The sequence below is a fragment of the Neolamprologus multifasciatus genome, chromosome 18 (assembly GCF_963576455.1).
Source record: "Neolamprologus multifasciatus chromosome 18, fNeoMul1.2, whole genome shotgun sequence".
Taxonomy (NCBI): domain Eukaryota; kingdom Metazoa; phylum Chordata; class Actinopteri; order Cichliformes; family Cichlidae; genus Neolamprologus; species Neolamprologus multifasciatus.
This window is the reverse complement of record NC_140456.1, coordinates 9,667,317-9,683,328: the sequence shown is the minus strand read 5'-3', so window position 1 is coordinate 9,683,328 and position 16,012 is coordinate 9,667,317. Positions and strand designations below refer to the sequence as shown.

General features: G+C 38.9%; 2 protein-coding genes across 3 annotated transcripts in view; one reads left to right on the top strand and one right to left on the bottom strand.

Annotated features, from left to right (window-relative positions):
- Positions 1–2,948: 2,948 nt before the first annotated feature.
- LOC146497337 (uncharacterized) lies at positions 2,949–7,318 on the bottom strand. The gene is made up of 2 exons (XM_085139329.1): positions 6,835–7,318; positions 2,949–4,859 (listed from the first exon to the last, which is right to left on the bottom strand). Exons 1-2 carry the CDS (start codon positions 7,106–7,108, stop codon positions 3,952–3,954), a joined length of 1,182 nt encoding a protein of 393 aa, XP_084995455.1. The 5' UTR covers positions 7,109–7,318; the 3' UTR covers positions 2,949–3,951.
- Positions 7,319–8,891: 1,573 nt separating this feature from the next.
- Positions 8,892–16,012, top strand: part of tesk2 (testis associated actin remodelling kinase 2) — a 35,340-nt gene continuing 28,219 nt past the window's right edge. Inside the window, exons 1-4 of one of the 2 annotated variants that reach the window (XM_085139321.1) lie at positions 8,892–9,334; positions 14,257–14,387; positions 14,499–14,669; positions 14,929–15,042. In XM_085139321.1, coding sequence (XP_084995447.1) covers positions 14,547–14,669; positions 14,929–15,042 — 237 coding nt within the window. In that variant the 5' untranslated portion in view covers positions 8,892–9,334; positions 14,257–14,387; positions 14,499–14,546. Of the gene's footprint in view, positions 9,335–14,256; positions 14,670–14,928; positions 15,043–16,012 lie in introns of both variants that reach the window. The other variant, XM_085139320.1, reaches the window with a different exon arrangement.

The window sequence follows — 16,012 nt, the reverse complement described above, 5'->3', positions numbered from 1 at the left end:
TGACCAGCTGGTGTTGAAATGCAGCAAACTGGGTCAGTTTCATCTATATAACTATACCTTTTTAGTGCTGTAAATACCTTTTGTAAAAAAAAACATTGTGATGATACAAATACACTGTAAATTTTTCTATGCTTTTTTTTTTTTTTTTTTTTTTAAAGAAGATCAGGAAGTGATGTGTATATGTTTAAAATCTTTATTTGTAAAAGTGCAGCTTACAAACGTCCTTTTAAAAAAACTGGAACATTAAAGCTACTTCGGGAACTTCATAAAAAGCAGAAACTTTATGGGTTATTCTGTTATAGGTTGATGAATTTAAATAAATTTTCTATTGAAGAAAAAGTTAGGATTTTTGAGAAATATTGTTTTTCTTGTTATTATTTATAGATTCAAACACTGATACTACCTTCATATTTTACTGATAAAGGCATGGAAGACAATTAACTTTGATGCAAATTAAAACATAGTTGTAGTTTTTGCAAGTATTTACAGGACAGATCTTTGCTTGGCCAGATGCCCTAACTGTGTTATGAGGTTATTAGGGACTAGCAGGTCACTGCATTCGGCTAAGAAATAACCCATGGCATTACTACTGTAAAAAAGATCCTAGAACTAGTACAGGCCACTGTATTTGGCATTAATTTTGTACCGGAAATAACACTGTACCTGTAGAGGGAGTCTTAGACAAAAATGCACTAAGAAGATTGAATAAACATGAAAGTACTGAGACTGCACTTATTATGGTGACAAATGATACTAAGAACTACGGATACTGATTAATATTTTGTTCATGTGCTGCTTGATTTAAGTGCATTTGACACAGTAGACCATAAAACTTTGATTGAGAGGCTCCAGGTCTGGGTTGGTAAAGGTCAGATGGTTTAGGTCATATCTGACAATCCAAAAAAAATTGTTTTCATTGGTGACAAACAGCTCTCCTTACTCTATAATAAGTTGTGGAGTTCCTCAGAGATCCATACTGGGACCAATCCTTTCCCCCTCCCATCATATATGCTACTAATGGAACCTTAGGAATATCCCAAGGATAAACTGAATGCTGTGTTTTACTGACTCTCAGGCTATTATTTGTGCTTTTATTTCCTCTCAGTTGGGTTTTTGTAATGGTTTTTCAAAGGTAACAATCAGAAATAACAATAAATAGACTTCAGATTGTGCAAAATGCAGTCTTACAGCTGCATTTTGCACATGTGAACATATTATCCCAGTTTGCCCCTCTACAATTCAATTCAATTCAACAGTCGCCACAAGCTGCTTTATATTATAAGGTACAGACCCTACAGTATTACAGAGAGAACCAGAAGAATCAGATGCTGGATGTCCAATACTTTTACAATTGATTTTAAGATTTAACTTATTACTTGTAAAGGCATTTAGGCTTGGACCGAGATTATATACGTAAGACGTGGGGAACTCAGGCCTGAAGGGCTGGTGTTAGATGTGTCCTTGTTCCAATACAGCTGATTTAAATGACTAAATTACCTCCTCAACATGTCTTTAAGTTTTCCAGAGGCCTGGTAATGTAGTAATCATTTTATTCAGGTGTGTTGACCCAGGGTGATATCTAAAACCTGCAGAACACCGGCCCTTCAGGCCTGGAAATCCCGAGCCCTGATATATGTGAACAGCTGTTTGCTGTACCGACCAGTGTGCAGCCTGAGATGCTCAGGCAGAAACCTGTTAACTGTTCCCACCTCATGCTTAAAGCAAAAAGGTGATCAAGTGTCTGCTTTTAGGGCTCCACGGCTGACTCATTTATATTGTAAGACTATTTTTTTAATACTGGTATTGATAAGTGCTACATAACCAAACATTATCATTTCACTAGGATGCAGCTGCTCTCCAAGGTTGGACCTGACATGGACAACTGCTGCAAACCTTTGGCTGTCATCCTACAACTATAGCCCAGTTAGAAACTGCCCCCTACTGCTTGATGATTGTGAGTGTACATGTAGTCACTCTTGAGGTTGTTGAAGGGTCTTAATTAAAGTATTGGGTACAAATACAGTTGAAAACTCTGTGATGAAACTTACACTCAGCGTCTTTGATGTTTTACATAGATTGGAATTAAGATGATGCCAATCACTTCTAAAATGCACTTATTTCATCGAGGTTTCACTCAAGGATTTTCAAAATTCTCCTTCTCCTTCCACTTTTATTAAAAAAAAAAACTATAACAAAGGTCTTACAGCCCTGGGCCTTGGAGGGAGTGAGACTGCCCTTTTGTGTTCATGCAAATCGAAGTGTGCCAGGACTCGTGGATGACTGGCTGCTGGGAGTCCTGTGCCAGCCTTCTTTTATGCAGATCACAGTGAGCCAGACCTCGCGGACGATTGGCTGCCTGGAGATCCCATGACCAATTGACTGGCTGATTGTCTGCACCTGGGAGTATAAAAGGCTGAAGAGCCTTCACACTATGGGGAACTGCTGCTCTGAAGTGAACATGCAGCGTCCTCCTTGTCTGCTTTGCATGGGAAGCTTGTTTGTTAAACCTGTTTGCTGTGTTGCTCTTTGTTTAAACCTGGTATACAGCTAAACTTAGTTTCATTAGAGTTTTGTGATGCTGGCTTGCCTTAGTTAACCCTTAGCTTTTATTTTGTGTGCTGCCAGCTTGCCTTAGTTAACCCTAAGCTTTTACTCTTGCCTGTTCTTTTCATTGTGTATTAATTGTTTCCCCGGTGGTCTGTTGAACAGCCCCGTCGGTTTTCAGTTTAATGTTTGTAATAAAACCCCTTATTTACTCAGATTTTGTGAGAGAGCTTGTGTATGTTTCTCCCCTCCTATCGCCTAGCAGAGGGGGTTGTAACATAAGGCTTTTAAAAAAAGAATATAGAAATCATATCTGTAAGCATGTGGAGTTTGTTCCTAAGGATATATAAAATTTGTGGTATATGTTAAATTCTTACATTTGTTTTGAGCCCAAGAGGACACTCAAACCCAGCCTCTGAGAATTACAAGCTCGTGTACTCTTTGTGCCAGGGAGTCTTTTGTTGGGATGGCAGTTGTAAACTTGGTGCCAGTTCAAACTTGCACTGTGCATTATTTCCCCTTGGGAAATAAGTGAGCAGCTGAAAGTACCTGTCCCTCCACATACCAGACAAAAATTATGTTTTACTGTAAGGAATGGTGTTGATAAACCTGAATTAAGGCTGATGTTACATTAAATGGCATTATTTAATGCTAATGCTAGGTTTAGAACAACACTCAATGTTTCTGACCCTCCAAGTGAACAAGCAAAGTGTGTACAGGGTGGGCTTAAGCCTAGGGCTACAAAGTCTACATCTCCTACCATGATTGGCTCTGGATCCTGTGGAAAACCTCTGGAGGAAGTACCTGAATGTTTTGGAAGTTAAAGATTCTTCAGAAGAGGAAAATTTTAACTCGACTGACCCATGAACATCTAAGCGGCAGTGCAAGCCTGAACAACATGTTTTTTTCCCTCTACAAACAGAACATTGAAATCTTAGTTTACCTTAATTTTCTGCTTAGGCAGCATCACAAAGACACAAGTTAGGCTGTCATGTGGTGACCAACAAATTCTTTGTCCTTTTTTACATCCTTAGTGCTCTGTGGTAAACTAATTTATCAAATGTCTTGTGACTTTTCCTCACCATCTTTCCATCAGGTCGAGGAAAACTAAGCGATTAGATGCTGGATTTTTCCTGTCTAGCTTAAACTGAATGTCTTAGAGGTCATATGTTCCTAGTATGTCATATGTGTTAAAAACCTCTTTTCTGGCAGTTCATATGTTCCAGTTTTAGTTCTTAAAAGCCACACTGTGTCAAAAATTTTGTTTATTTCACAAAAAGAGGGCACAGTTAAATCAGTCTGCTACATTATTTTTCCAGAAATATCAAAAAACAAACAGAATTTGTTAATAAATCTAGATCTAAAAGCCACTTAGATATTTCTAGCTTTTCTTCAAAATCTACTGAATTAAACTGCGTTCTGTGTGAGAGCCTCTTTGTGAGTCCTTTGATGAGTGCGAAGGTTACTCCTCTGAGAAAAGCACTTGCCACATGTGTCGCATGTGTACGGTTTCTCTCCTGTGTGAATTCGCTGGTGTATCTCCAGGTGGCTGATGCGATCAAAGCTCTTCCCACAGAACGGGCAGATGTACCACTTCTCCCTAATGCGGCGCCCCGCTATAGTTTTGTGCAACTCTGGGTCATTTAAATGAAAGAGTCTGTTGTCTGTGTTAAAGGTTGACATATTTTTAGTCTGTGGTTGCTGTTTTTCTGAGAGGAATCTAATGGACATTCCTCTCTCTGAGTGATTTATTGCTTCTATAGGTTGACTTGGCTGAGACTGGCTGAAAGTCACAGGAGCCCTTGATTTACTTGATGCACCTTGAACCGTTTCATTGTCCCTCATAAACCTGTCCGAGTATGCTCCCTCTGCTGAATTATCGAAAATGTCCAAGGCATTTTGAATGAGCAAGATTTCGGAGTCCAGATTTTGAGACAACTGCTTTGTTTTGAAAAAGCACTCCGAGTCATCCGCAGTGTCGCTGTCTCCCACCGAAACAGTCAGCCACTGCTGTGACTCTTGCTCTTCTACAACCTCAGCAGGCTGGTGGTTCAAATTCATCTCGTGGGGACCTGCTCCACTGTTAACGCTGTGATCCGAGTCCACGACCTGCTCCACGATCTGGACGTCATCCTCGTCTTCTAGTTTGACTACTAAGTCTTCGTCATCTTTGCCCTCGCTGTCAGATTTGCGCTGCTCACTGCGTTTCTCTTCTGTTTGAGGAGGTGATGACGTTCCCTGATTTGGTGAAATATCCACCTTATCTCTCACGCTCTGATCCGAAGACAAAGTCTGGACCGACTCTATCGTAGGCCCTGAAAGGACACAGCAGATTGTTTAAATTGTTAAAGGAAAACCAAAGTTCCCTTAAAAAGTCTTTTTTTTAAATAAAAAACAGGTTAACTTTATAATTAATCGCCTCAGCAACAGAGGCAGCAAATACTGTGAATTGTAAAGAAAGGTACCCAAATAACATGCACCTGCTTCATTACAGCGCTGTCTGAAAATGTGATTTTAAACACTGGGAAACTTTTTGACTTGAGTAAGTAACAAGCAGATACACCAACGCTTTTAACGACTGTTAGCTGCAGGGACAGTCAAGCCAACTACAATGACATATCACTAAGAAAATCATCATATCACAGTGGAAAAGATGGCAGTAGAAAGTATTTGACAAGTTTTCCTACAAAATGGCAAAAGTCACTTAAAACATTTTCTGCCTGTTGACAAATTAGGTAAATCTAAAGAACACAGACCTGTTTGTTATCTACAAACCCAATTCTGAAACCTTTGGGACACGATGTAAAATGCAAATAAAGAGACTGCAATGATTTCCCAAGCTCATAAACCATTTTTTTTAATTCACAGCATAACTTAGAAAACATCAACAGGTAAAACTGAGACATTTTACTAATTCATTAAAAATATTAGTTTCTTTTGAATGTGACTGCAGTGATGTGTCTCAAAAAGGTTGGATCTTTTGCCAGTCTTTAGGCACATTTTTTTTTCTTTCTGATACTTTTACCTTTTTCTTCTTTAGTAACCCGGTGTGTGTAACTTTGGCTCTGTTCTGTGGATCATTACCATGCTGATATACACCTCTTTTACCACTTGTCTTGTTAGTTAATATTTTGGTGGATCCAGTGACAAAGTCAGGAACCTTGGCCTAATTTTGGACAGTGATCTCAGTTTTGATAATCATATTAATCAGGCCAACCAGAACTGCTTTCTATCGCTTCAAAAACACATCAAATGTTAAAAATCCCTATCTCAAACTGAATCTCAGAAATAGGCCCATGCATTTATATAAAGCAGGTTATACTACTGTAATGATCTGTTTGCTGGATTATCCAAATCATCACTAGGACAACTTCAGCTTGTTAAGAATGCAGGAGCCAATCCGTAAACGCACAAGGAAATTTGACTATATAACTCCGTACTGAAGTCACTTAATTGGCTCTCAGTTCAATACAGAATTACCTTTAAAATCCTTCTATTAGTTCATAAAGCTCTCAATGATTCCTACCCACTTCCTGTACATTTCCGGCTTACTAAGTGTTTATAATCCGATTAGACCTCTCAGGCAGGTGCAGATCTTTTAACACTTCCCAGAATTAGATCTAAGTGTGCTGAAGGTGCTTTCAGTTGCTGTGGTCCTGTCCTTTGGAAGGAGCTCACTGTTATCAATTACAACTGTGTCTAAACAAACTTAAAATATTTTTATTCTCACAGGCTTACAATAAATAACAGTGTAAGTGGGTGTATATGTGTATGTGTGTGTATTAACTTTCATTTATTTCTTTGTAAAGTTTAGTTTTGCTGTGTTTAAATTAATTTTGCCTTTACATCATGTGGTAACATGCTGGACATAATGTCTACATAAAACATTCATCAGGCTTCTTTTCATCATCAAACTTAAGTCATGCAGGTTTGTGCCAAGGAGCAAGAAAGAAACTACTCTCCTTCTAAACTCAATGTTGACATTACTGTGAACTGACACTGTTTTAAGCTGCAATATTAAACAATACAGATGTGCTAAAACTCCTCCTGTGCACACTTACAAATAGAAGGTGCTGTATAGAGAATATAGTTGTTATATTGTTAAATATGAGAGAATATAATTGTTTGGAAACGCTGTACTTAAACAAACACATGTCCTCATATGTTCACAAACATTACAGTGTTATAAATAGTTTGCAAACGGACTTTTTCATCCACGGGGTATTAAATTGTGTCTTTTAAGACAAATATCGTTTATTGAGCCCCTGTTTCTTCCGCGGTTGTTCTTACCATCACCGGCGGGCGGCAGCAGTTTATTCTGCTGCTCTCTCTTGGAAAAAGATGAGGAGTTATTTGCAGACTGAGCCCGAGCCGCTAACCGCTCCTTTTCCATCAACAACAACTTTCTGTTCAGAGTCTCGATTTCAATCTCTCTCCTCCGAAGCTCGATCTGGACCAAAGCGAAGCCGTCCTCCCACAGTTTGCTAATTTCCACCACGGCTGCTTTAGTTAGCATCTCCATGATCGAGGTTAACTTGCTCTGGAAAGCTACACTGTTGGCCATTTTCCCCGCGATTAGCAGCTCTTCTGGACTGTAAGGACGAGGCAGGATGTTAAACGGACTCGGTGCGTGGGGACAGATCACACAGAAGGAGCGAACTCACCGCGGTAGTTTACATGACAGTCGCTCTTTGAGGTGAAAAATATGGAAGTGTAATACAATAGCAACAGGAAACTCGAGTGCTCACGTGATGCTGAGAGTTTACGGTGCCCCTGATGGGTCAAACTTTCTCACCAGCGATATAATTATAATGAAGTGTGGCAGTGTTTGGTCGTTTAAATGAACTATATAAACAAACAATAGCAGTTTTGTAATTTCATAGGCTGTCTGTAATAAATACAGGGTGGAAATAATCAGTGTATTTATTGTTTTTGGTTTTTTTTTTTTAAATATTAGATTACATTATAATACAACATGTGTTATCTATTCTCGAATAACTGAGGTCAGCTGGAGTCCAGCTAGAGTCTTAACTATGAGTATTTCACGCAATTATTATTATTAGAAAAAAATTATAATAACAAACGTTAAACATGTGAACATATTGACAAAGCAAAGCAAGTGCTTTGTCAATATGAAGTAACCTTCGCGCTCATCTAAGGACTCACAAAGAGGCTCTCACACAAACGCAGTTTTATTCAGTAGATTTAGGAGAAAAGCTAGAAATATCTAAGTGGCTTTTAGATCACGTACCTCTCCTATCTTCCCCATGGTGAGAAAGATGACGTGAAAAACCTGATCCAAGCGCACCCTAGTCTGTTTGGGGATGTACCATCTAGAACCCCAGTGTTAAAGCACGACATTGACGTGGGTAATGCGTGCCCTAAGTGACACGCATACCGGTGCCCCCCGCTCAAAAGGGATTGAGGTACACTTCCTGCTTGAAAGTGGTTTGGCGATACCTAGCCATAGCTCTTGGAGCTCTCCATGTCTGCTGACACCAAAGTCAGATGGTTCTCCTCGTTTTTGTACTAATTTTAGGAGGGTAAATGCAGTCACAGTCCCTGACTCGTACCCGTTGCCTCGCATGGAAGACTGCATAGACAGCATTGGAGCCGCCACCTACATAACAAAGCTATATATATATATGACAGTATCAGGACACGCAGGAGTGGCTGAGATATGTTCAAACCTTACTATTGTGCGCAAATAACTACAGACCTTTTCTTTGAAAGTAATTGGAAAATGTCATCTAGAACAAATTCAGGTGTGCCGCTTGTTTCTTGATTTTTGTGAGCTGACTTGTGCTGACTGATTTTCTCCATTAGATGAGGCTGTTTTTCCACGAGAGTACATAAAAGCTGGCGTTAAAGCACCTTGCGAGCAGAAAAAGTCATTATAAATAAGACTTATTAAATATATGGTGCTCAAGTTTGTGATTATTTTACCAGGCAATACGTGACCACACAAAATAGATCAGAAGTCTTATCACTGAATGAAATCACATGTTTTATTGGCTAATAAACCAATAAAATGTCACATGTAAATGGGATGATTTTAACAAAAGCAGTGGGGTTGCTGGAGTTGTCAGCAAAAACTTTAAAAAACAAACTAATACAAGCTATTGGGCAATTCAAAGTACAAGTACAAAAATACTTTGAAATATAAATGAATAAGGGTGAAGTCGTTGTTATGAAACATAGGCAATGAACTTACCAAGACATTGCTGAGGATTCCACTTATTTTTTAAAATTGTATATGATGGTACATACCGGTAGGTATATTTCTCTCATTTTAACTAACGCTTGCGCAAATTTCCGAGTGCTCATTGGCTTGTAGACGTGCCAGTCGAATGTGGGCGGGGCCAGTGGGAGTTACTTGGATGAGAGACGAAAGACGACGGAGCTGTCAAACACCAACAATCGACCGAAATATTATCCCGGGCGGTACAAAAACACGGTCATTTGGTCATTTGTGGATACAAGGACAACATAAGCAGTCTCTGAATTGATTGTGACACTTGAGCCTTTGGGAATTTGGACTTTTCAACCGTCGCGACGAGAAACTTCTTGTTTGTGTGTGTTTGCAGGATCCAGGGGCTAATGTCTGTTAGCTCTCTGCTCAGCTCCAGTTTTGTTGACAAACTAGCCCGTCCGCTAGTCACGAAGCTAGCCTCGGTTCCAACCCTACTGTTTTGGCGTTAATTGGACGTTTTCTTCAAATGGCACCTGGTAAAAGACACGAAAACGAGTTTGCACTGTTACTGCAAACACCTCTATGAAATAAAAACAGGTGAGTCAGCTGAACTCGAGGGGAGCACACGCCAATGCTGACTGTTTCTTCTGTGGTTTGTTTACATTTCTGTCGCGGCCAAAAAACACTTAAAATAACAGAAGAAATGCTGATCGAGAAGTTTATTATTTAGCCTATTATTTATACTTTACAAGATATGAATCATGCTTTTTCCCCTTCGCTCGTGCTGTTTATGGCTCTCAGGTATATAAAGTAGGTTTTTCACCTCCACTCCACAGTGCCTGTCCCCTCGGTTTGTTCCATTATTTCAAAACTCTGAAGAATGAGAGGTATGCATAGGCTCACGTATTCTGTAATAGATTGTGGTCAGATATGATGCTATTCTCTTTTGTTAAAATTGACCTTGTTTAAATTTTTTGCATGGCTTTTTCCAGTTAGTTGGTATCTATAACTCACCAAACAAAGGGCCTATCAGATTACTGAAATGCTGAAAATTGTTTACAGAAATTATCCATTAGAGACTATCATAACTTCTACATTGTGTTTGAATGTAGTGAAAACAGGTCTGTGCTTATTGCTGATCTGTGTATGCAGACTCTTACACGTTCACTCACGCCCATTTAATTCCTCTTGCTCCTCAGAGACACTAATCCTAGCTACAAACCTGTCATCAGAGCATCACTTAAGTATTTTTTTCTTTTTATTTATTGCTGACATTTTCTATTAGTCTCTGATCCACTGAGACACAGTGGCATGGTGTTCAGGCCCCCAAACTACTGTTAAAACATTTGGCCTGAGGCTGCTTTGGTGATGCCCCATCTGTTTCAGAGTAGCAACAAGCCACATTTTACAGACCCCAAGAAAAATTCTGCCTTTGAAATTTCCACCCTTTTCCTTTAGTGTGGTGTTTTTTAAGTGCACGCCTTTTGGATATGTAGGCAACAGGGTATAGTTTGGAAACAAATATAGTTATGAACTCTGTTGGTTTGCCTACATTTTCTGTTTATCATTTCCAGTGTGATAGAGGGTTATCGTATTGCTCAAAATTACAACTTTCTGTAGTATGATCTTATTTTTTTTTAATTGGACTAAGTCATGTTGTAGTATGCAGCTGTGGTTGTTTTTTTCCCATAATTGAATTCTTTTTTTATTGCCAGGAAGTGACTCTGAATGATGTGTGTTTCATTTTTACCTAATGAGTAGGTGTTTAAATTATTACTATGGTTGTCATCATCTTTTGCATATAAAATAATCATTCTGACTGAAAATAATTTTTTAACCACCCACTAAAGATTAGGCTTTTTCAAGTATCATGTGTGTGTCTGAAGTGTTTGTAAGAATGGGAAGTTTTTATTTAATCAGTTAGGGCAGCTTTGACCATTAATGTGGGTGTGTGAATGCAGAAGCTCTTCTTTGTTGCTTCTCGGTTATGAATATAGGGAGAATTTATGTTCTACTTGCTGACCTATTCTTGTCTACTCAGATACAGAATAGATGTGATGTATCTGTGTTCTTGGTCTTGGACGGAAACCCTACTGAAATTAGATAGGAACGCTTGGGCCTGGTACTTGTGGCTTGCATTTTTCTTGGCACAGCCACTTTTATTCCTGCCGTACTGTTTCTGCAAGGCATAAAATGAGGTGTCGCTGTTAGGGGGAAAAAAACAGAAAGAGGAGGATGAAAAGCCTTTTAAGGATGTGGCTGGGACAGAGAATGATCTCAGAAATTGTCCAGTAGGAGTACAGCAACTCTCTTAAGAGTCTAGTGTCACTGCTGTTTTTAGGATCTTATGAAACCTCATCTGGGCCCAACATTGACTTTTGCATTTCTGCTTTGGTTTAATGGGCCTCTTTAGTATATTCATTTAAAACACTGCACCTGTTTTAAGCCTTTGTCATTATTCCTCTCAAACATAGAAAGGCAGGTACATAATGACAGTATTTATAGTATAAGCAATAATGTGAAGTCCGACTTCTACGTATGAGCTCATTGTTGGAACCCATACTTAAAGGAATCGTTTAACCACAACATCTAGTCTTTGTTTACTTTCTGTTCTTACATCAGGGAAGAAGTTGAAGTCAAATTTCCACATTGGCGCAACATTATGCAAGCATTTCTAAAATAGCAAAAGTGGATAAGAATAAGGATGAAGTCATTGTTAAAAAATACCTGTTACAATTTCCTGAAACCCAAAGTGACATCATTAGATGTCCACTTTTTGTTTATTCACTAGTTCAGAGCCTTTTTTCATATTTTGAGCTTGTTTCTTCTTTTTTTTTTATGAGATCATGAGTCCACAGAGCTCAGGCTCAGGGGGAGAGAGTTCCAGAGTCTGCAATTGTTGCAAAAGCTCTGTCTACTTTGTTTGATGCACAGTCAGCAGGCCCTGATCACACGACCTCAGACACCTGGTGGGGATATATTGATGTTAACGTTCTCTGATATCCCCTGGTGCTTGTCAATGCAGAGTTGATGCCAGAATCTGAAATGGACTTTGAAGTTAACAGGGAGCCAATGCAACAAAATTTTACTTTCAGCGACATACTTGCTTGCTGGGTAGCAGTTATAAAAATGTTCCTAAATGTGCTTAAAAATGTGCAGAAGAGCCAACAGGTATAACAGAAACAATAAAGAACTTGTAGGCAAGACAAGTGGAGCATGACCTGTACTTAGAAGCAGCCACAAAAAAAGAGTCATTCAGACACATCTGAAGAGAACTACCTGTGAGCAGACCCTGATACACCAACCTACTATCTCAGCCTATCGATGTGATGGTCAGCAATATGTAAAGCAGATGTCAAGTCAGAAATCAAAATCTTTATTGCCATTGTAGCAATAAAACATTGAACATTGAAAAAAGAAAAGTGCAACATCGTCATCCGGTACCTTTCTGTGTAGACAAGGGAAACAATAGTTTTGTTTTGCGACATCAAAAGTGTACGCCTGTGTCAGACTGTGCCACGTGTTATTGTTTGTAGCCTTATGATTGGCCAACATTTATATACAGTTAGAATTATTGCTACCTGTTGCACCTGACATCATTTTTTTTGTATTGTCATGTAGATGCAGACATCTTTAAATATGCAAGCAGAAAATCACTAGTGGCAAAACTTGAGGTTGTGAAATATTTTTATTGACCTGAACACATTCAATCCATAAAATCACACTCAAAAAAATCATTTTAATTTCTGACCTCCATGGATAAATGGAACAAACTCCAGCCAACCCTAGTAATATTAATGCAGTGTTGGATCAGCATTGTGGTTTGAGGTGACTCTGTTTGAGGTGACTTGACTTCTGCTGCTTTTTTGTTTTTGTTAAGGTCCAACATTGTGGGGAAAAAAGTGGTTCTAAACTTTACTCAGAAGTTAAAACCCCCAAAACAAAAGTCAGAATCACAGTCTAACCTACATTTAGAAGTAGTAATGGTTGACTAGTTGACTCAAATGACAGTAAGTCATGCTGTCAGGTCACATTGCCTTTATTTCAATATTTCTAAAGTCTTCTGTTTGCAAGTAGGAGGACATTTTTGGAAAAGAAATGGCAAATACTTGTAAAGCAACATTTCTTAGCAAGTTATACCTGTTTTTAATTTGTTATAGACAATATAGTCCATTATCTTTAAATTCAGCTGGCAAACAGTTTATAATTGGATGCTTCTTTCATTATTACATTAACATTAACAGGTCACAAGCAATTTGCTGTGTGAAGGTTATTATTTCTCACTGAACTCTGTTCTCATTTAAAGGTGTATGTTCTATTCAGCACACATAAGATGCTCAGTCGTCAGGTTAATTTTTCACTTACTGTTGAGACATAGGATCTCAAAACTGTCTTCAGTGGAAATGTACAGTGAGTGGAAATTTTCTGCTTATGACCTTAGGCAAAGGAAGGCATTTTTTGTGTACTCTTCAGCATTTATAGGGAAAGATTTATAGGGTGGCTCAACATGTTTTTATCACCTAAAGAAATCTTCCGCTACCATGACGTATTCTTAAGATATGAAAGCCACATTGTTTACAGGCATTTAAAGACCTTTAGCTGCAGACGTGCTTTCCTGTTCCCCTTTGTACCCTGCTGACTTTGTTTTGGATGGCAGAAAGGTCCAAGACCTGAGCTATTCCTTGGCTAATCTCCCATAATTGGACAATGGGCCCCTATTACAGCCATTTCATTTGAGCCTGTTGAGTAATATTGGCTTGTCTCGTCCCCCCTGAGACAGGACCCAGTCCAAAGTTGCATTTGCTTTTAAATACCTTTAGAATAATATGAAATTGTAACTTGCTCCTTCTTTATTGTTTAGGACTATGTGTAAGACTGCTGGTCAATAAGGAGCCGTAAAATGTCCAGGGCACATTCAATACCAAAAAGTTGTAATTAAAGTACTGAATTGACTTAAATTCAGTTTGCATAGGTCTTAAATGTGTCTTTTAGTCTCAGACACTCTCTAGACATTTTGTTTTTGTGACATGACTGCATCAAAAAGGTCTTGCTTTATAGTTAGATAGATAGATCATGTCAAAAGGACCATTTTAAATATACAAAAATCTTTGTTGACTTGAGATGGAGGATTTATGGGCCACCAAGTCTCGGCACCTGAAAATAGTGATGAAGTAAACCATGCTTGATAACATGCTTGTGAGTTACTGGAAATCCAAAGGCGGAAGTTTAACAGCAAAAACGATCAGAATGTAGACTGATACCTGGAGATAAGTAGATATTTTTTATGAAAACAATATTTTTGTCATTTGGACACTTTGCTTAAACTCATTCAAACACTTAAAAAAATTTCTTACTGTTCATTTTATGTTTCACTTCAAGTGGGAATAAATGTTAAAGCCTTAATTTGCATTTGCTTATACCTCTCATTGGCTACAATGGCTACTTCAATCAGCAGCATAGGAAAAAAAAGTCTGCCATGAAGCTTACTCATTAAATTTCTTCTTTCTTTCTTTCTACAGGTCTCCAGGGATACAACATACCTCTGTCAAACATGTGAAATCCTTATCTGGTTGAAGTTCTCAGTTACAAGCAGTGATGATTTGGATTACTTGGAAAATTCTTGGGTTCAGATTCAGAAACAGAAGTCTATGTGTGTGATATATTTTCTCCCGCAACACAAACTGTGCAAATACTGTTCTGCCGTGAAACCCTCGGCTCCGCTAAAACCAACCAGTCCACTTGTCATGCGGGTACATTACAGAAAAACACCCATAATACCCTCACTGGTACCACCGTCATTCACGTCACCATGGAACGGAATAAACGCAACTCCATTGCTGGGTTTCCTACACGACCTGAACGCCTCAATGAGGACAGAGATGATATCGGAGGGGTAGGAGTGTGTGAGATGGGAATGGCTCCACCTTTGCAGGTTGGTTTTTAATTTAGTTTAAAATTGTTACATGTTATACACTATACAGGGCTCGTGTGCACTCTACAACTCAATGTAAAGCCAGTGTAGAGCTTGGACAACAGTATAATTATAATCTGTACAGTGTTCTAGTCTGTACTTAGCTATAGAGTAGTGGCTTTTTTCAGAAACTGTTTGTGACAACCTCTTCAGCCCAAACAAAGTTGTGGTATGGTCCCGCAACATGCTCATCAAACATGTCCTTTTCTGTGTTCTCCAGGTGTCTTCCCCATCATCCTACCGAGCCCTCATCAGTGCCTTCTCCTGTCTTACACGCCTTGATGACTTCTCCCGCGAGTGGATTGGCTCAGGATTTTTCTCTGATGTATTTAGGGTGTGTAGAGATCAGATATTACCTCACTCTTTTCTCAAGTTCAGTCTTTTCTTTCACTCTCTTCTCATTTTATAACCATGCCTCATTTCATACCTCAAGCAAGAGTGTCAGATTTGACCTCAGCTGAATTCTTCACCCTTGGTGCCTGACATAGTTTTATTTTGTGGTTCGATTGCACTCAGTCTCATTATTAATTAGGCTCTGCTAAATGAAGCTGCAGCAGAAGAAACTTTTTTTTTTTTGGTCTGTTGTATTATCAGTCCACCATGACAGTTACAAATTTTTGCATGACTCATTGTGGTTTAGATAAGCAGTGTGACTGCTCATCTATGAATAGAGCCCGATTGCATATATTAGAAATAAATGATGATGGCCTAATAATGTTTGACTTTGTTGGTTTTAGTATATCATCAGATGCATTCTTTGTTCGGGGTTTATTCTAAGACAGACAGTAAAGACCGATCTCTTGTTTCTTAAAGGGGTAACATAGAAGACAAAGGTGACGACATTGGGGTAAAGGGTTTGTTATCTTATTCATTAAGAAAGTTAAGGCTCCCTTTTATTTCACTCTATTTATCAAACTGTTAGGGGTGGGCGATAGAAACGATATAAATTTGGCCAACGATAGAGATTTTGACTATACCGCTCTATCGCGATAGCGCATGTTGACGGCGTCGTCAAGCTGCGCCTGTTTTGGTCGAAAGCATCGCAGCGGCTACAACCATTATCATCTGCAAATTATGCCGGGCGACAGTCATAGCAAAGAGATGAAGCACTTTTGAAATATGGGGAAAGCCAAAAACTGCGCTTCCTCCACTTCTGTAACATTGATTCATTAATGTTGAATTCTCTCGCAGCTGTTCTATTCCCATGTTGTTGCAGTATATTAATAACTAACCTCGTATTGTGGATGAATAATCTCAGTTGTTCTCCTGACTGGAGTTTGGCCCGTGTATAGCATCCTGCTACG